Source organism: Mustela lutreola, chromosome 2 (genome assembly GCF_030435805.1).
Source record: "Mustela lutreola isolate mMusLut2 chromosome 2, mMusLut2.pri, whole genome shotgun sequence".
In the NCBI taxonomy this organism is placed as follows: Eukaryota; Metazoa; Chordata; class Mammalia; order Carnivora; family Mustelidae; genus Mustela; species Mustela lutreola.
Genome location: NC_081291.1, coordinates 157,112,491 through 157,132,920, shown reverse-complemented (window position 1 = coordinate 157,132,920; position 20,430 = coordinate 157,112,491). Strand labels below are relative to the sequence as shown.

The window sequence follows — 20,430 nt, the reverse complement described above, 5'->3', positions numbered from 1 at the left end:
AGCCAGATGACCCTCCCGCCTCCCCCTCCCTTCCACCTCTTGCCTCCAGGAGCTAATTCGTGTAACCACCTTCACCAGGAAACGTTCCCAGGCTGCCCTTCCTGGTCCGGCAAAGGAGCCCCAGAACCTCCATCAAAACATTTCCTTCAAGGGTTTGAATTGTCTTCACCTGTGTGACCTTGACGACATGGGTCCTCTGCATGTAGGCTCTTTCGTGCCTGGCACAGAGAGGGCTGGGGTCAGACCAAATGACTGTGGAAGGAAATGGAAGTCAGCCCCGGGAGCACAGAGGGGGACACTCAGACCAGGAACTTTCAATTTCCCCGAGGAAGCACAGATGCTTGGATGCACCCTCTGGGCCTCCGCTCTGGCCACGCCCTCTTCCTTATCTCGGGCTGGCTGGGAAGCAGCCCACCCTCAGCTCTATAGTAGCCCGCAGAGCAGGGAGGCTCACCTCCCAGCGCCTCGGGTGGGCGGGGAAGGCTCGGTGAGGCAGGTGCAGTACGAAATTGGAATTTTAAAAGATGAGTTGAAGCCTGCTCTTTAAAAATAAAATGTAGACACGTGTCTAAGGGAGAGAATATTAAACCATCCTCTTTCCCTGGCTGCTACTTCCCACGTGCGTTGGGAAGAAACACCAAAGCTGCCGAGTGACCGTGGGTGTCTCCTCCCTCTCAGGGGCACCCACCCCGGAGCTCCCCGCGCGCTTGAATGAATGGGGGAAGACCCGTGCACATGAATGAGTGCGGGAGTGAGGGAGTGCGCGGGGAAGCGGGCGGGTGAATGGCGACCGCGCCGACTCGGCACAGGGGCGCGGGCTCCACTTCCCTCTCCCGCCAGCTGGTGGCCTAGGGAAGGTGGCGGCGCCGGCAGCGGCCCGAGCTGGGACCGGCCGGGGCGCGGGATGGTGGGGGAAGGGGCGTTCCCGGCGGCCGCGCCTTCCGCGGCTATTGGATTAGTGGCCTTCAGGGATGAGCTCAGCCGGATCGGCTTTCAGCTGCAGCCTCCGGGCCGGCCGGGAAGGCGGGGAGCGGGCGGCTGAGGAGGGGGAGGCGGCGGCGGCTGCAGCATCCAGAGCTGGCCGCGGCGGCCGGCGCGCCCCGCGCACAAAGGCGCCTAGCCCCTGGGGAGGGCGATGAGCGCACCGCAGCCCGAGCCCGGACAGCAGCTCCAGCTACGACTGCGTGCGCCCAGGGCGCGGGGGAAGACGCGGGGCGCGCCGGGGGCCAGCGGCCGAGGCGCGGCCCGTCAGCCCTGAGCTCGGGACTCGCCGCCCTCTCGGTCCCGCGCAGATCTTCGGCACGGCTAGATCGCGGGCCTTGGCGCGCCCCCGGGATCCGTGCAGGAAGGCGCTGCCCTACGCCCACCCGACCTCTCGCGCCCTCCCGCCGTGCCCGAGCGCCAACTTCCCCAAGAACGCTCCAACTCCAGGCCACCCTGCCGGGCAGAGGGGGCGCTGCTGTTGGACACCAGAGGTGAGGACGCGCCCCTGGCCCTGGGGAGCCAGCCGGCATCTTCGGGGTCGCTCGGGCGCCCCTGAGTGGGCGGCGGCGGCGGCGGCAACCGACAGCTCTTGGCTGAGTGCAGGACCTGCCAGCCCGGCGATTCCTCCCCGCAGGCGCTCGCCCTCTCTTTTATGGTGAGTATCGTCTGGCTTCTAGTGAGGGGCGTCCTTGGGCGCCCGGGAGCCGGGCGCGGAGATCTGGCAGCGCGGACCTCGTGCGGGCCGGCACTCACCACAACGGGAGCTCCAGGCATGGGTCCTGTCCGAGTTCCCGGGAATTCCTCTCTGGAAGCTGTGGCAGTCCCAACTGGCTGGTCTGTGTGCAGGCTTGGGGCATTTAGGGCTGGCCCCTGGTGCCAAAGGTTCGAAGCCTACTGCTTCTCTGTGTAATGGAGACAGCATGAAAGACTGCCACCCGAGCCGCCCTGCTTGGGTTTGGGTGCGAGATCCGTCATTCACTCGCGGAGTGACCTTGGGCAAGGCGCCAAACCTCAGTTTCCTCATCCGTAGGATGGGGATGATCATGGTACCCGTTTTATAAGTGTATTGGCAGGATCTATGAGGCGATGCTTGTAACGTATGCAGACCTGTGCCTGGCACATAGGAAGTACTCTGTCCAACGCTAGCTAGCATTATTATTAGGTGTGTGAGCCCAAGCGTTTCACAACTTTCCGGAGCTGTAGCAGCTCCCTCGTCTATACAATGGGAACTGAATAAATTCTGGGGGTGTGCTCGTCGGGGTGGGGTGGGGGAGGGGATTCGGAGCGGTGGAAATCAAGGGCCTGGCACGCAGCAGGCAGTGATGAAGTGGTGGCTGGTGTTACCGCTTTCTCTAGACGCTGGGGCAGCGAGGCTGGTCTCCCGGCCCGAGCGCTGCTCGGGGCAGTTTGTGGCCTTGCTTGGAGACAAACTTAGTGATGCTCAGGAAGCGAGGGCGTCGCACCCTCCGCGAGTCACAGGCAGGGATAGGAGGTCGGGCCTGGGAAGGAGGGAGGAGGGCAGAGCCTAGAGAGAGGCAAATGTGTCCGCCCCGGTAGCGCCGCAGGACGCGCGCCACGGGCTCCGAGCCAGGAGGGGACTCTGAGCCCAGGACCTCTCCCTGGTGGGATAAACTGAGAAGTGGCCGCTCCATCCTCTCTAAGGGCCGAGCGTGGACGATTGAGGACTAGAACGGAGAGGAGGGCGTTTCTGTACCGCTGCCGCGAAGAGGTGGGGAACTCTGGGCTCTGGAGTGAGGCTAGAGTTCGAATTCCGCCTCCACCATCAGCCCTCGGTGTGACCTTGGGCCAGTACTCGGATCTCTCCCAGCTCGGTCTCCTCGTCGGCCACATCCTCTGCTGGGGGCGGTTGCGGGGGTAAAGATAGGACTTCTCTCCTCTCTAGGAATCTGAGCCCCCATCTTCCACCCACCTTCTGCCCCTCCCCACGATCCAAAGAGCCTAAATCCGGAAGACGTGAAATGTTATTCCTGAGCCTCAGGGAAACGCTATTAAAAGGAGAATCCCAAGATTTGCCCACCCTCTTCCCCACCGGTCACAGCACCATGGGAAGAGATCAGTGCACTAAATCTCTCTCAGTCTCTCTTTCCCTGCTTCCCCACCTTCTCACCTCTATCCTCCAACCAAATCCTGCAGCTTCTGTCATGCAGTCTAATGGGGACGCCTTCTCATCCCCCCCCCCAACCTTCATTTGTTTCTAAAGCTCTGCAGATTAATGGAGTTTGTGGAAAGACAGAGTGTCAACAGGATGATCTAAGCTTGCTTTACACAAGGGCATATTCCTCTGAAACACATACCCTCTGATTGATTCAATTTTTAAAACTTATTTAAATAGTAGTAATAAAAGGAATTTAAGCGACCTTTGGCAAACAACAGAATTCAACTGGCTGGCCACCTCACTCAAATATCTCTCCAGTTTGTATTTCTGTTTTCTTTCAAAGATTGATAAATTCAATTATATAAAAAGAAACTGCAGGGGAAAGAAATCACCGTAAATAGTCAAGAGACACAGGACAAACTGGGAGGAGAATTGTCACTTCTATCACAAAGGGCTCATCTCTTTAATATATAAAAGGTTTCTCTAGTCAATAAACAAAACACCAAAACTGGACAAAAACCATTAACAGTCCACATACACAAAATGAAATCGAAATGATACTTAAACATATGACAAGATGCCCTACCTCCCTCAGTAAGGAGAATGCAAGATAAAACTACAATAAGATACATTTTTTTTCTTCCACCTATCAGATTAGCAGATAAGAGCAATAAGCATTTATCAGAAACATCTTTAAAAAATATAAGTGAGGGACGCCGTGATGGCTCAGTCATTAAGTGTCTGCCTTCAGCTCAGGTCATGATACTGGGGTCCTGGGATGGAGACCAGCATTGGGCTCCTTGCTCAGCAGGAGGCCTGCTTCTCCCTCTCCCATTCCCCCTGCTTGTGTTCTCTCTCTCACTGTGTCTCTCTCTGTCAAATATATAAATAAAAATTTAAAAAATAAAAATATAAGTGAATTGGGACACCTAAGTGGCTTAGTTGGTTAAGCATTGAGTCTTGTTATTTTTTTTTATAAAGATTTTATTTATTTATTTGACAGACAGAGATCACAAGTAGGCAGAGAGGCAGGCAGAGAGAGAGGTGGAAGCACGCTCTCTGCAGAGCAGAGAGCCCGATGCAGGGCTCGATCCCAGGACCCTGGGATCATGACCTGAGCCGAAGGCAGAGGCTTTAACTCACTGAGCCACCCAGGCGCCCCTCTGAGTCTTGTTATTAGGTCAGGTCTTGATTTCAGGATTGTGAGGTCAAGCCCCATGCTGGGCTCCAACACCAGCCTACATGAAAAAAATTAATCAATCAAACAATCAAAGCCCTCTCTATCTTAGAACCCCCACAAGGCTGTCCTTCAGTAAACTCTAGACACCCCAGGGTCTTCCAGGTCTGGTTACTGCTCCCTTCTCCTTTTGTCATTGTTTTCTTATCTCATTGCCTTCCATTCCTGGCCTTTCTGGTTTTGCTGCAACACTCGAAGGAATTTATTTGCTGTTCCCCTGCTTTTAGTCTTCTCTTTTCTTTCTTTCTATCTTTTTAAAGAGAAAGAGTGTGAGTGTGTGTGTTGCAGGGCAGGGATAGAAGAGAGAGAGAGAGACTCTCAAGCAGACTAAGTGCTGAGGGGGACTTGATCTCACAACCCAGAGTTCGCGACCTGAGCAGAAATCAAGAGTTAGTTTCTTAGCCAACTGAGCCACCCAGGTGCCCTCTTCCCTTTTCTTAAGACTGACTCCTTCATTCGTCTTCCCAGGAAATGGGCAAGACGTGTGCCAGTACAGAGTTTCTCATCCCTCTGTGAAGACATCCAGTTAACTTAATATATGGGGACTCCTTAATTCTCCCTGAGTTGCCTGGCCTGTTGTCACATAGCCAAGCTCATGAAAGGTCTCTTCTCTGTAGGTATAAGAATGAAGGGTCTCAGACAATTCTCTGGCTGGAACAGGCCATTCAATGTGGAAAATCTGGGGGGTGGTGGGACCTGGAGTAAAATGATCAGAAGCTTTTGCTTCACAGTCATTTAAAAAAATAAGTACATAGGGGCACCTCGGTGGCTTAGTCGATTGGGCCCCTGTCTCTTGGTTTTAGCTCGAGTCATGATCTCCTGGGTTGTAGGATCGAGCCCCACATTTGGCTCTGCGCTCAGCATGGAGTCTGCTTGAGATTCTCTCTCTACCCCTCCCCCTGCTCACTATCTAAATCTCTCTCTCAAATAAGTAGAATCTTAAAAAAAAAAAAAAAAAGTACATAAATATCTGCACTTAACTTATGTGACCATAACCATAGATATTTGGTAAAGAAGATCCACAGCAAAAAATACATAAAATATCAATACATTTTTAAATAAAATATGGTACTTAAATAAGTCAGCTGTTTTATCTGCTGCTACTCAGCTCAAGAAATCCGGAGGCTGGATGCCTGGGTGGCTCAGTGGGTTGAGTCTCTGCCTTCGGCTCAGGTCATGATCTCAGGGTCCTGGGATCAAGTCCCGCATTGGGCTCTCTGCTCAGGGGAGAGCCTGCTTCCCCCCGCCCCCTGTCTGCCTCTCTGCCTACTTGTGATCTCTCTCTGTGTGTCAAATAAATAAATAAAATCTTTAAAAATAAATAAATAAAAGAAAGAAATCTGGAGGCTGTGGGAAAAACGCTTGTCTGTACTGAACCCATTGGGGAAGAAGATGGCGAACCCAAATCAGATGTCCTGGGCCTTGTGGACCTTTCTGGGCAGTGTTGACTGCATGTGGTTTTTGTTTCACATATTGAGTTTAGAACTCAATTCCCATTTCACATGTGTACTTTTATTATGAGGGGAAAAAATGCTCATTGTTAAAAATGCAAGCTGTACAGGAGATGTGGAGTAGATATCCCTTCTTCAACCCAAAGGGTGGTTTCTCACCTAGCCAGAGGTAGCGGGTGCTGGCTGGATGCCGGCAGAAGGTAGGGGAGAGTTTGGTGCTGGCTCTGCCAACAAGCAATGCAGCATGCCGTGCAGAAGACAAGGACGGAGATGCAGAGAGATGGAGGGCTGGCACAGAGGCTGCCCAGCCTGCTTGCAGGGAGAAATCAGCCAGGCAAGGGAAAGTGGGAAGGCTTCCAGGACAGCAAGGTATGGACGAGATGTAGTGCTTGGGGAAGTCCGGCCTGGCCACTCTGAGCTGGGCAGTGCTGGCAGGCAGTGTGGGAGAACTAAACAGGAGCAGGTCTCGGGCACTGTTTGCCAAGCTATGGGGTGCAGCTTCCCCCTGAGAAGCCACCTGGATTGGTGACTGGGAAGATGGGTGGTTGCTTGGTCAGATTCACTCCTTGGCACCTTGGAAGGGTGGTTAGAGGACACAGACTGAGTCAAGGAGCCCTGTTAGGAGACCATTGCAGTAATCCAGGCGACAGCTGAGCTAAGAGAGAGCTGAAGGCATTCAGTGAGAGAGACAGAGGAATGGGGGGATCCATGGCAGAACTGGGGGCGCGGAGAGGAACTTGGTATACTGGAGAGGGATGAAGCGGAGGTTCAGCTCTGGACATGTAGATTCTGAGGCACCAGTGGGCCCCCAGATTTCTGACATCTGGGGTGAGCACACCCCTCCCCAACTCCCTGGGGGGAGGCTTGTGGTAGAAAGAGGCCAGCTGGCTTTACAAGATTATTTGAAGGAGCACCCAATCTGATGGTGGTTAGAGGTTTCCAGAAAGAGGGTTCTGGTGTGGTGGAGAGAAGGCAGGGCTAGAGATCCAGTTTGGAAGAATCTGTAGAGGCCAGAAATGAGAGGAGTGACCTAGGGGTGGCCCCATTTATGGGGCAGTAAAGGTATGTCCTGGAGCCAGGAGGTGACAGGAAGCTGCCACGAGCTCTGGACCTCCATGCATGCACAGAGGGAGAGGCCCAGAGCAATTCCCAAGTCACCCATCTGGCTTAGTGCTGGAAAATGCCATTGATGGTGAACCCGGAGGCCTGCCTTCTCCAGGAGGGAGGCGAGGTTGTTCTAGTTAGCCAGGCCACAGAGATGGCTTCCTCCCAGCCACAGACCAGGAGCTAGGTTAATAACACACACTCCTGGGGCCAGGGACCCCCTCCCACCTGGCCCTCCTTCTCCTCTCTTTCTCTCCCAGGTCTCCCTATTTCTCCCGCTTCTTCACCAGCCCCTTCTCCTCTCTTGTCCACTCCCTGGTCTCTCAAAAATGTTCCCAGAGATACCTCAGGGTTCATAGAGGGACTCTCAGAAATCCCAGCAGGTGCCTATCATGATCTCCTGGATCAAGCCCGAGGCATGAATAAATCTGCTTTTCTTTCGTGTATCCTGAATTTTCCCACAACCAGTTATATTGAATAAATGGGAGATAAATGAGGGACTGGGACATGAAGATTATTGTGTTTCTCTCATAGAATGTTCCTCAGGAGGGTCCCAGTGTGTAGCGCCCTCCCCCACCCGTGCTCCAGCTCTGCTCTAGCCTGAGCCATGCTGGGCCTCACAGAGGCCACCTGCCCCCTAGAACAAGCCACATGTGCCTGGGAACCTCCTCTGGGCACAGGGGCAGCTGCAGCGTGACCAGGCCTCTGGCCTTGCTGCCTTGGAGGTGTGTCTCTTTCAAATGACCTTGTAGATAGAGCACGCTGGCCTGGTCTCCGCCCAGCAAACTTCTTCATCCTATCCTTGGCTCTCCTTGCTGGCTGACAGCCTGAGCTTCTGCCTTGGGGGCTCCTGGCTCAGTCACGCGTGGGAGGATTCCCATGGAAACCCCACAAGAAGGAGAGGCTCGGGGAAGCCTCATTGATTTGCACTCTAGGAAGGCAGGCGTGAGACGTTTCCACCTGGAACTGGACAGATGGCTCTCTTTGTGAGCTCTGGGGAAGAAAGGACTTGCCCAGCCCATTGTAGCATGAGCTCCGTGCATGCATGGAGAGGGAAAAAGATAATGGGCGTTTGGGGCAACACCTTGAAGGCTCTTCAGTTCATTCGTCGTTGGTAGTTTCATGCTGAATGAGCTTCTTTTAATAAAACAGCCTCCCACTTAATATTTGTGCTAAGAAAATTTTTTTTTTTTTTAGATTTTATTTGACATACAGAGATCACAAGTAGGCAGAGAGAGAGGGGAAGCAGGCTCCCCACTGAGCAGAGAGCCCGATGCGGGGCTCAATCCCAGGACCCTGGGATCATGACCTGAGCCAAAGGCAGAGGCTTTAACTCACTGAGCCACCCAGGCGCCCCGGAGCTAAGAAAATCTTAAAAACATCCCAGTCGAACCAGGGTCCAGTAGGTATCATTGGCGTCATTGTCTGGAGGCAAAAAACGAAGGAATGATGATGGTAAATGGATTGCCTGGGCTCATGGCTCTCCGTACCTCCAGCTCATGCTTCCGTGGAGGCTTCTTTGGCTCATTTGCTCAGGCTTGGGTGTTGTGGAGATGTTGGCCTAGCACTTGCTCTGCTCCGGCACCGTTTGGGAGTCCTGGGGCTACAGTGAGGAGACCCAGCCCCACTCTCAAGTTGTCTCCCAGTGGGCAGGAGGGATGCAGCTAAGGGGATGCACAGCCTCTCCTGGAATAAGGCTGGTGGAGACAAGTCCAGCAGCCTTATCACAAGAGACAAGTCCTCTGAGAGCTGGGGAGGGGGCTCCCCAGAGGTGTTGATCCCCAAGCTGAATTACCCAGATGTGTGCACTCGGGGGTGTGCAGGGAGAGAGGAGGGACGAAGGCAGCAGCGTGGTAGGACAGGGATGTGTGGGCTTACGTGTGCCTGTTGGAAAGTTCTGGCAGGTTGGTGGGAATGCAGTGAAGGGGTTTGTGGAGGAGGGTCGGTCAAGGGAGCATTTGGGGAGGTTAGGGTTAGGGGTCTGCCCTTTATCCTGCTGTGAAGGATTGTAAGCTGGGGTCTGATTCAATTAACTATGCATTTTACAACTGCTATAGTATGTATTTGAAAGCAATAGGAGTCTATTAAAGGAATTCAAATGGTATCAGACTGTGCTGTTTTTTTTTTTACGGCCCTTGCCATTATTCAGACCTGTCACTGGATATGACCTCTTTGGTGTGAGCTCTCCCTAGAGGGAAGCGATCTGGTTTTAGACCTTCCTGTAGCCTCAGATCCCCAGAGAGGCAGCGTTACTGTTGGCTAAAAGAAGAAACGAAATCCATACCCACCCCTGAGTCTGAACCCAGAGGCCATCCTGAGGGGAAGGCAGCTCACCCAGTCATTACCAATTCCTGCAGCGTCGATCCCACGGCCAACCCCATGCCTGGGTTTGACCAGCCAGCTGGGCCTCTGAGAATGGGGTTTCTGGTACCACTCCCCTGAAGCTTGAGCATCACGTTTTGCAGACCGCTGAGGCTTCTTCCCGGGCCAGCCTCAACATTTCACGTTTCCTCATTTCTCTGTTGTGTTGCAACACCCCTCCAGGGTCCCCAGAAGGGCAATTGGCAATTTGGATTTTTGTTTTCTTGCTCTGCCAGATAATGTCATTAAGCATCCCATCCAAGCAAAGACTAAGAGACGAAGTGTGGTTTGGGGGGAATGGGACAACAGAGGCCCTTTAAGCAGTGTGCAGTGTGCCCTCTTCTTAGGGGGTTGAGAGATGGTGTGATTCCTAGCAGGGATTTGGACTTTGCTGTAGATCCCCTGTGCCTGGCCCAGTGCCAGGGTCTGTGGTGGAGACAAGAAGAGAAATGCGACAGGGACCCATTCCTTCTGGCTAAAGGCTGAAGAGAAAAGGCAGGGACTGAAGGCACTGAGTCTGATGGCGCTCCTGCTGTCTCCCCGGCTCCCAGCAGCCCAGGGCCCAGCACGTGGCAGCTACCCTCTGTTTGTTGAGTGCGTAAATAAGGACTGAGGCAGCGTGCTCACCAGTATCTAGCAAAGGGGCAGACTGGAGATTGACAAGAGACAGCTGCTCAGAGGAAAGGACAGTGTTAGTGACAGAACTAGGCCCCGTGTCCCCATCTCCTGACTACATCCTCTAAAAAGAACAGAAGGTGAGACCTCTGTAGCTCAGTGCTACCTCCCCACACTCCTACACATACTCTACCCTGTCTTTAAAGCCTGGTGGCTGTCTGTGCTGGGGGGAGCAGGGAAGCCTCAGGTGAAAGATTTTGTGCTCAGAGGAACACCCCTCAAGGCAGAAAGAAATGCAGATCAGCCAGACCAGATTGCCCAGGCCAGCAGGTTCCTTGAGGCCTGTAGATCAGGGCAGGCTTCCTGGAAAAAGTGGAGCTGTCCTACCGGATTAGGGACTTGAAGGAAAGGCTAAGGACTCTACCCACCTGGACAAAGACTTGCAAATGGGCCTGGAGGCCAGGTTTAGGATCTGGGGTTCTATTACTAATTTTCTTCCTCCCAGCTCTGCCCTGGAGTCAGCTGGCCATTCTGTCCCTCGATTCTGATCCTGACCATGCCCTTTGACAGTTTCATTGGGACTAAATCCAAATTATTTAGGCCTTCTTTGACTCATTTGCTATTCAGTGACCAGTTAAAGGGGACTGTAGGAGCTGGGACTTCCCTAGGGTGAGGCCTGCAGGGGCAGGGAGTCCCACTTGGGTACAGGGAAGGTAAGGGCAGAAGAGAGCCCACACTGCAGACCAGGTGCGAGGCTAGAAGCTAAGACCTAGTCCCCTGTTGTTGAGGATGTGCACTGACCTCCATTCTTTGCTCCACTGAACCACTTTACCCTTTGCTCTGTAGCAGAATCCTAGTGTACACCCAGGATCTTTTCTTTAGGATGCATTCAGGAAATGGCCATGTCAGAGAACGTACACAGTTTAAAGGATCACTTCACATTTTCTGGGTAGCTCCTGAACCAGGGAGCTGAATGGGCCCTGCACTATTCCAGACTTTACAAACATCCTTGCAAAGGCAGGCAAGGTTAGCACGGAGTTAGCAGCACTTTTTAGGTGAGTCTCAGAGAGATCACATTCTGGCCCAGGGCCCAGTGGGCAGCTGGGCATTCAAATCCTGCCCTTTGTTCCACTGCATGGTCACAAGTTTTCCACTAGTGGACGTGAGCACTTCGGGCGGACCCTTCCATGGGGCGAGAACTGTTAGAGGCCTGTTAGAGGTCTGCCTCGCTTCACCCCCAATATGGCCAGCCTTTGGGATCTGCACCTGCTACTGATGGGGCAGAGGCCCTGAGGTCCCCAGTGACTCAATTGGGTCTCCTCTGGGGATGTGGCTTGGCTGTTGCTTTCAAACACATTAAGGGTGTTTTCAACAGCAACAACTCCAAAGCTGGCCTGGTTGTGTACAAAGGTAAAGCAGTTGCCCTTAGACACGTCCCGTGCAGGCCACATAGCACTGATCACTCCTGCCTTCATGCACAGGCCTCATCCTTAGCAGTGAAGAGAAGGTGGGAGAGCATGGGCTTGGCCTACCATGGCCCTGGGGTCTGTCTCAGTCCTGCCACTTGCTAGAAACCTCTCTGCATCTGTTTCTTCTTTTGGATAGAGAGCACATGCCTTCCAGTTCCTGTGAAGCAGCTGTCATGCCACCTGGCACAGAGTGAGTGCAGATACCTACCGTTAGTGATGGAGAAAGACAGAGGAGCATATGTCGTGTGGACTTGGGGTTCAGGACGGGAACAGATCCGCTTTTAGCCGGGTCACTTTGCTCAGGCTGCTGCCTCTTGCCGCCTCAGTTTCCCAATCTATTAGAATGAGACTATAAGGTGCCTTTAACTGAATTATAAAAGCAGCAGATTCCAACCCCCTCGCAGTCAGATGCACTAGGGCAGACTGTACAGACTTAACGAGATGACCCTGGATGAGTGTTGGCTCTGTTACTTGAATCCCCATACATACCCCGCACCTCTCACAGATTGTCTCGCTTTTCTCTCATAATTGGTTGAGGCTCAAGGGCTAGGTGAAGGTTGCTATGAAGCTCCAAAGTGAACAGAGGAAAAAGCAAGTTGTCTTGTTAACTGAACGGCAGTGTCCAGCTTTCTTGTAGACACAGCTGGTCCTCTTTTCCATCTGGGCCCTTTGGGTTAAATACCCCACCCACACCTCATTCCCCCACCTCTGCCCTCTTGCTCCTCCCTCCTCCCCCACTCCCCACATTAATGGCAGCACATCACACAGAATGTTTTGGACCTTGTTTGTTCGCTTTCATCTCTCTATTGACTCCTCATGTCAACACATTTTTTTCTCCAGCTGCATAGTATTCCATCATATGATTTACTGAAATCTATTTAGCCTTTTTTCCAATATTTTGCTATTACAAACAATGCTGCCTATGTATATGTGTTATATATATAATATTTGATACACACATGTATTGTTTTATATATAATACATAATATATGTGTGTGATGTATTATACGTATGTATTTAGCTCTGAACATTTAATACTGAATAAATACTGGAAGTGGAACTGCTCGGTCAAAGGGAATGTGCATTTGCAATTCTGAGAAATGGTGTTAATTCATCCTCCACTGAGGTTATGCCATTTTACCTTCAGGTTAGCAATGTATGTGCCTGTCTGCTCCTTCAGAAAGGTGTTATCTAATTTTTTGAGCTTTTCTAATCTGATAGACAAAACCAGCATTTCATTGTAGTTCTAACTTGTTTCTCTTTGAGTATGCATTTGGTAGAACATCTCAAAAGAACCATTTGTTTTTCTTTTTGTGTGAACTATTTGTAGTATCTTTCACTTTCTGTATGTGGATTGGTCTTCTCTTACCAATTTATAGTAGTTTGTCATATATTTGTAATTTGTGTCTTAAGTATTTCTCCATATTAAAACAACAAGCTAGTCTAATCTCTTTCATGAGTGCTTTTTACTATGCCATTTGGTTACTTCCCATTTTCATTTCTTATTTCTTATGTTTGGGTCTTCTCTCCCCCTTATAAATGATCAGATTAAGTGGTTCATATGTTTTATGGTTTCTTTATTTAAGTCATTGAAGTCCTACATTTAAAATATATTTAGTAACATCTGAAAATGTTAATTACTTAATTTTAGGTGAAATAACCTGAATAAAGAAAGGCTCATGATGCCATTTTTAAATTTTTTTTAATTTAAATTCAATTAGCCAACATATAAATAAAAAGAAAATTTTGTAGAAAATTATTTTTGTAGATTAAAAAAAAAGATAAAATGAAAGAATTCAAATGCTAATAGTGTTTAACATCTGATTAATGAGACAGGCAGTGATTTTTAAGTTTTGTACATTTTTGAATTTTCTAGAACTTAAAAATTATTTTAGTGTTTTCTAATTAATAGACTTTAATTTTAAAAGATTTTTATTTATTTATTTGACAGAAAGAGATCACAAGTAGATAGAGAGGAAGGCAATGGGAAGGAAGAAGCAGGCTCTCTGCCGAGCAGAAAGCCCGATACGGGGCTCGATCCCAAGACCCTGAGATCATGACCTGAGTTGACAGCAGAAGCTTAACCCACTGAGCCACCCAGGCACCCCTAGACTTTAATTTTTAGAGTAGTTTTAGATTTATAGAAAAGCTACATAAAAAGGAGGTAGAGTTCCCATATACTCACACCTAGTTTTTCCTATTATTAACATCTTCCATTAGTATGGTACATTTATCTTAGCTAATGAACCAGTATTGATACCCGGTTATCCGAAGGCTAGGCTTTATTCAGATTTCTTTAGTTTTCACCTAGCATTGTTTCTCTCTTCCAGGACACCATATTAAATTTAGTTGTCGGTAGGCTTCTCTTGGCTGTGACACTTTCTCAGATGTTCCTTGTCTTCAATGGCCTTAACAGTGTTGAGGTGTATTGGTCAGGTGTATTGGTCCTTTTGCTGGATGCCCCCCATTGGAATCTGTCTTATGTTTTCGTTATTAGATTGGGGTTATGGGCTTTGGGGCAGAAGACCATAGAGATAAAGTACTAGTTCATTACATCATATTATGTCATTTCATAACATACTAAAATGATAATGATATAATAATTAATAACATAATAATAGATAATATGGTAGATTAAATGATTGCATTGGAGAGTTTTTATGTTTTATTGGTTTGGTTTGGTTTTGTGGTATTATTTTCCCCAAAGAACTAGTTCTCAGACTTTTTTATTCTGTTATTTTTCTATTTTATTATGCTTAATTCATGTATTTTCATGTTTTAATATTTATTAGTATAAGTACACCAGCCATGATCTACTTTAGTAGGCTCCCACAGACTCTAAGATATGGAATATGTTTTATTATTCTCACTCTTTCTATTTTCTGCAAATTCTATATACTTTTTTGTTTTGTTGTTGTTTTTTTTTTAAGTTGTTTAGAAGAGAGTTTTAAAAAATATTGAAGGGATGCCTGGGTGGCTCAGTCAGTAAGCATCTCTCTTTGGCTCAGGTCATGATCTGTCTTATTAGTTATGGAATTTTGATTTTTGTATGTCTTTACTTAATTTGGTTCATTGACCTGTCATAAGCCAGAAAAAATTATCTTCCTTTACTGTGTATCTCCCCTTGTATTTGCTGTAGCTTTTGCAGTAAAGTTTGATGCTGTTACTTGGTGTGTTAGATCTTTAATACTGTTGAATCTCTCTGATTTGGATATCCCTCTTATATGTAGCATACAGTTGGAGTTTTGTCTTGATTTCCAATCTTAGATTTATTTTATTATTATTATTATTATTTTAGTTTACCATGGCCATTCATTGACATAGCTAGTCTTTCTGGCTTAGTTTTACTATCATATTTTCTGTCTTTGTGTTATTGTTTCTCATGTTCTTCACACCAAAGTCTTTCACTGTGTGGTCTGTTTTATTTTGTGTTGTGTTCTTTCTGACAATCTGGGAGGTTTGTGTTTTTGCAGTTCTTCTGGAGGTTTATAACTATGTAAGATGCATTTTAGAATTTTTTTTTTTAAGACTGTTCTAGTTGTCTCCCTTCTGAAATAAGTGATCACCAAATTAGTTTACAAATTTCATCACAATTTTTATGTTTTGTGACAGCTTTTATTCTGGTGAATTTTCTTGGTTGCCTTGTTTTTTGTTTTTTTGTTTTTCTCTTTTCCTCCTTTATTTCTCCTGTTAGATCTTTGACTCTACCCTATGCTTGTTCCTTTTTGGAAGAGGAGAATCTTCTCTAGATGGACATTTTGCAGTGAATTGATGTAGAGGAAAGGCCAGGAAGTATTTTAGGAGAACAGGATTGCTCCCTGGTTCATGATAATTTCATTCCCAGGACTGAGGCCATGATTTCTTTTGGCCTTGCTTCTACCCAGGTGGCCAAGATCTGTAGCCCTGGGCTTCTCCCAGTGCAGGCTCCACCTCCTGTTCTGCCTCATGGACACACTGCTTCCTGCGATGATGGCTGATGGCTGATGGCGGCTGGTGGTTTCCTTTGCTGGTCCCGTCATCCTTTCTCCTCAGGGTGCCCGAGGCAGCTCCCGGGCTTCTGTTTGGGAACTGTTGTTTTTTTCCATCAGGCAGTGCCAGCTCCTGGTCAGCTCTGCCAGCTTTATCCCAGATCTATGGCCACAGGTGCTCTCTCGCCCCCCATCGGATCTTCTCTGTTTTTGGCAGCCCTTTACTGTTCTTGGCAGTCTTTCCCTAGAAGTTGTGCTTTGGGTTACAAATGTGTTCTAGTTTCGCTGAAGATAACATTTACATTTCTCTTGCTCTTTCTCTTTTATTTTAGGTGATTTGGGATATGAAAAGGAGTAACTGTATTCTGCTATCTTAGAACTGTCTAGTGTTGCACATTTTTATGTGCTCAGGTTTCCACCAGGTTAAACATTAGCCAGAGCTCTGGGGATAGGGTTGGCATGCACTGGAGCTGGGGTCTGCAAATAGAAAGGAAATGGGAGTGGAGAATAAACTAAGAGAGTTAACAAGGAATCCGTGGTATCCCTGGTGTGCTGGGCGGCAGCAGTATCCTTTCCTTCTCCACTTGAACTGTGGCTGGGAGTGTGCCACTGTTTAGATGGGAGGAGGTGGCCAGACGGGCCAGGGCATGGAACAGGCCCGCCTCTTGGTTTGCCTCGGGGAATGTTGTTCAGAGCCCAGCAGCTCTTCCACCAGAGGGAAAGGCACATGCCTCTGCTCTGGACTGGCTGTGGGGCTCACCTCTCCATCCTTCCCCACATCCAGGGCTTTCCAAGCAGCACGGGCACCCTGGGTTCTGGCTGGCCTCCTAGAGATGGTGGTCAAGTCCTCCTCCCTGAAAACCAGTATCCTGCCCCAGAGGAGGTTGTCCGGGGTCAGTGCTGTTAACCAGTGTTTGTGTCCCCAAAGAAAGAGCATACCCACCCGAAGGGAAGGGGTACCTGTGGGATCTCCGGGGACAGAGCCAAAGAGGAAAACCTTGCCCACAGAGTCTCAGGCATGGCCCTTTATATTACTGTCTTACAGATTACCACACTACCCGAGGGCACTACTTTTCCCCATTTTACAGGTGAGGAAACTAGAGTCTAAGAGAGGCTAAAAGACCTTTCTTTGGATGAACAGTTTAGTGATGGAGACAGGGATTTGGATACAGGTCTATCTGGCTCGAGAGCCCGGACACTAGCCTCCTTATTTCCCTGCCTCCCACTCATCTTGCCATGGAGACTCCACCCGATCCTCAGATTGTTGTCTTGTGTCTGTGCTCATGCTCCTGGGTGAATTTGCTGGATCCTCACTGTGCATCCTCTTTCTTGAGACTGGCTACACTTTAGATACTATTTAAGCTCCCCAGGGAAGTCCAGGTGGGAACCAAAGGACCACACCTTAAACATCTACATCCCTGTGTCCCGGGCCCTGTCTCTCCTTGGCCTTGGCACAGACCTTGTCCCCTGGGACCAAATACACCTGGGTTCTTCTCCAGGCTCTGTGGTCTTGGGTAAATCACTGTACTTCTCTAGGCTCAGTCCTTATTTCTAAAATAAAATTGTCTGTGATTGCTGGAAGAGTAGAACATAGACTCTGAAGCCAGATGATCTCAGTGTGAATCTGAGCTCAGCCCATTATTAGCTGTGGGACTTCAGCTAATTCCTTATCCTTTCTCCTCTCTAGTTTTCACAGCTACAAAATGGGAGTAATAATGTACATGTCTCAGAGGGAGGACTTAAGGATTAAATGATAATGTAGACTGTTTGAAACAGTGTCTGGCATATGGAAAGTACTAGATTAATGCCAGATATTGTTATAGTACTTAATTGGTATTATTAATGCATGCAAAGAACCCAGCCTCTGGGCATAAATAGCTGTTTATGCTGTTGTCATAGCTGGTGCCCTTTGCTTTCTTCCAGGAGCTTGGGCCTCTGCCCCAGCCCGGTAGAGGCTGTGGAGGTAGACGGTGCAGAAATCTGGTACCCAGCCCGGCAGCCCATCCCTGGTTGTGGGGAGCGGAAGCTCCCACAAGGTAGCGGTGGCCCGCAGCGGCCCCCTTCCGGCAGTGAACCATGGGCCAGAAGCTCTCGGGGAGCCTCAAGTCGGTGGAGGTGCGGGAGCCGGCACTGCGGCCGGCCAAGCGGGAGCTGCAGGGGGCTGAGCCGGGGCGGCCCGCACGGCTAGACCAGCTGTTGGACATGCCCGCCGCAGGGCCTGCAGTGCAGCTGCGGCACGCGTGGAACCCCGAGGACCGCTCGCTCAATGTCTTCGTCAAGGATGACGACCGGCTCACCTTCCACCGGCACCCGGTGGCCCAGAGTACGGACGGCATCCGCGGCAAGGTGGGCCATGCCCGCGGCCTGCATGCCTGGCAGATCCACTGGCCGGCGCGGCAGCGGGGCACCCATGCCGTAGTTGGCGTGGCCACTGCTCGGGCTCCCCTGCACTCGGTGGGCTACACGGCACTGGTGGGCAGCGACGCCGAGTCATGGGGCTGGGACCTGGGCCGCAGCCGCCTCTACCATGATGGGAAGAACAGGCCTGGAGTGGCCTACCCTGCCTTCCTGGGGCCCGAGGAGGCCTTCGCACTGCCAGACTCGCTGCTCGTGGTGCTGGACATGGATGAGGGCACCCTCAGCTTCGTCGTGGATGGCCAGTATCTGGGCGTGGCTTTCCGCGGCCTCAAGGGCAAGAAGCTGTACCCGGTGGTGAGTGCCGTGTGGGGCCACTGCGAAGTTACCATGCGCTACATAAATGGCCTGGACCGTAAGTGCTGAGTTGGGCTGGGGACACTGGGGGTTCCAGAGGCTGCCTGTCACTGGAGGCCTTGGGGAGGGCGGCAGTGAGCAGGGGAGGCCCCGCCCTCCATTGTCACTTGGGATGACCCTGCCGCCTAGAGGACCTGGATACTGGGACTCTCTCATTTACTGGTTTGGTGGTCTTGTGCTGTGCCTCAGTTTTCCCATCTGCAAAAGAGGCACAAGGATGGTAATCTTGGTCAGGGTTGTTGTGAGGATCAACTAAGATCATAATGTAGGTGACGTGCGTAGGCCAATGACTGGCACCTAATAAGGGCTTCCTGCCCTGATGCTAATGGTGAAAGTTGCTGTCTGCATAAGGGTCACGGAAAATGATGTCTCTGTGTGCGGGGGCCTTAAGCTCACAGCAGGAGGGGAGTGGCAGTAGGAGGCATAGTGTCCGCACTTGAATGCCTTGTACTCTGAGCTACTGATAAATAGTAAGTGCTGGTAATAACTATCATTTACTGACCGCCTACTGAAGGCAGGGACTGAACACACAATTCCCAGCTCTCCCAGGTGAACTGTCTGCTAAAAGGGGTCACCTGCCCCTCATCTCTGATTATTGCCTCTTGGGAATGAGAGCCGGAAGTCATAGAATCTTTTGATTTTTTTCAAGAGGACCTACAAATCTAGATTTGTGTGAAAGAGCCCCATTTTTGAAGCTGGCCACTGCTGAGAACACCACGTGGGCAAATGAAACCCCCTTGCAGGCTATAGACAAGCCCCCAGACTCCTGGAGGTGTCCCTGGCAGCTCTCAGGCCTCTTCTCATTTAACATGCACATGATGCTGTGAGGCAGCCTCAAAATCATGGCAACAACATTGGTTATGGTTTCAGGAGGGAGTCGCTCAGGAAGGCAGGGAGGCGTCCATGGCCGCCCGCTCTGTGGAGCCTTGCGAGCTCATCCTCTCCTCGTCCACACTCTTCGTCCACACAGGAACTTCTTGCCACACCCCCGAAGAAGCTCACAGAGGCAGGGGCTTACAGCCAACATTCCCGTTTATTCGCGTCAGATGGGAGCTATAATTGCTCCCATTTCAGAGAGGAGAGAATGGAAGAGCAGAATTACAGAGAACCAGCCCCCTAGGTCTGCCTCCGAGGCCTATTCTTTCCCCAAGCTCCCTCCCTTCAGTTGAGGGACTGAGAGTAACATCCGGGAAAAGAAGTCAAGAGTGACATTTTACTCAAAGTTTATGTTTACCTCAAGTGTAGGGTAGGCTGGCTGTTTTCAAGGGTGGCAGGCCGGCAGAAAGTGGCTGGTGTGCTCGGCTCTCCGGTGTAACAGGGGACATTCTTGCTCAGACTTCATCTTCATGCTTGTTAGATGAAGACTGCCATTCATGGTGAAGTGTTGTTCTGTTTTTTCTGATTAACCAGTTGGATCTAGGAGCAAATGAGTGTGTCCTGAGAAGGGCTAGTTTAATCATCCCAGTGCCTTGTGGAGAATGTCTGGAACCCTCATAGACATGGGGACCAGGCAAACCCCTGTACTAAGAAAACCAACAGCAACAACAAACACTCTTTTCAAGCAGAACTGGAAAATTTACTTGCCAGAATTTATCTTGGGAGCAGAAGAGTGGACTTGGCATACAAGGCTTTGGAGGCTTATGTGCCTTAGTGCCGACTGCCTCCCCAGTGCTCAATGGTTTTGTGTCTCTGGTGAGCCATTCTAATGCTTTACAACTCATTTTGTTTATAAGTAAAATGGGGCAGTATCAGGTCCCTTTCATAGCTGCCGTGAGATTGGTATGGTAGTACCAATTATATGGTGGCTGGGATTACAGGCTGACACTGATAGCCAGCAGGAGTTCCTTGAGCCAACAGTTGGGCCTCCAAGGTGGGCTTTCCCTTGGGTATTGGGTATTGGTTCACACTCAGCTATTACCTGTTGCTCAGTTTTTGGGTACAAAGCTAAGGTTCTAACGAGGCTGTAGCCGGTGGCTCCCCCATGCGTGTTAGGATCGGGAGCAGTCAAGCCCTGGTACCCTCGGTGCAATGTTGGTGGGAGCTCTTGGATCCTTCAGGTGGCTGGAAAAGCTTGGTGCAGATGAAACTTGGCCTGTTCCATTCTCCTCCCCACTGGCAGTGATTTTTGAGGTTGGCTGAAGCTGGAATGCTCATCGGGAGGCAAGAGAAGGCCAAGATGTCATGTGATGCAAGCCTGTAGCATCTGTCATTCCGTGTCAGTATTGGCTTGTCTGCTGTCTCACTGGTCTGTTCTCCAGACGGGGGTAAATGTTCTCTATTATGGGCAGGATATGATGGCAGAGAGGGGGACCTCAGCTTTTCTGGGCTTTGAAAGGTCATGGTCAGCCTAGGA

General features: G+C 50.1%; 1 protein-coding gene across 1 annotated transcript in view; it reads left to right on the top strand.

Annotated features, from left to right (window-relative positions):
* Positions 1-1,003: 1,003 nt before the first annotated feature.
* The window catches only part of SPSB4 (splA/ryanodine receptor domain and SOCS box containing 4), a 77,645-nt gene continuing 58,218 nt past the window's right edge, over positions 1,004-20,430 (top strand). Inside the window, exons 1-2 of the mRNA XM_059163933.1 lie at positions 1,004-1,639; positions 17,229-18,075. Of these exons, the coding sequence (XP_059019916.1) occupies positions 17,382-18,075 (694 nt within the window). The 5' untranslated portion in view covers positions 1,004-1,639; positions 17,229-17,381. The remainder of the gene's footprint in view (positions 1,640-17,228; positions 18,076-20,430) is intronic.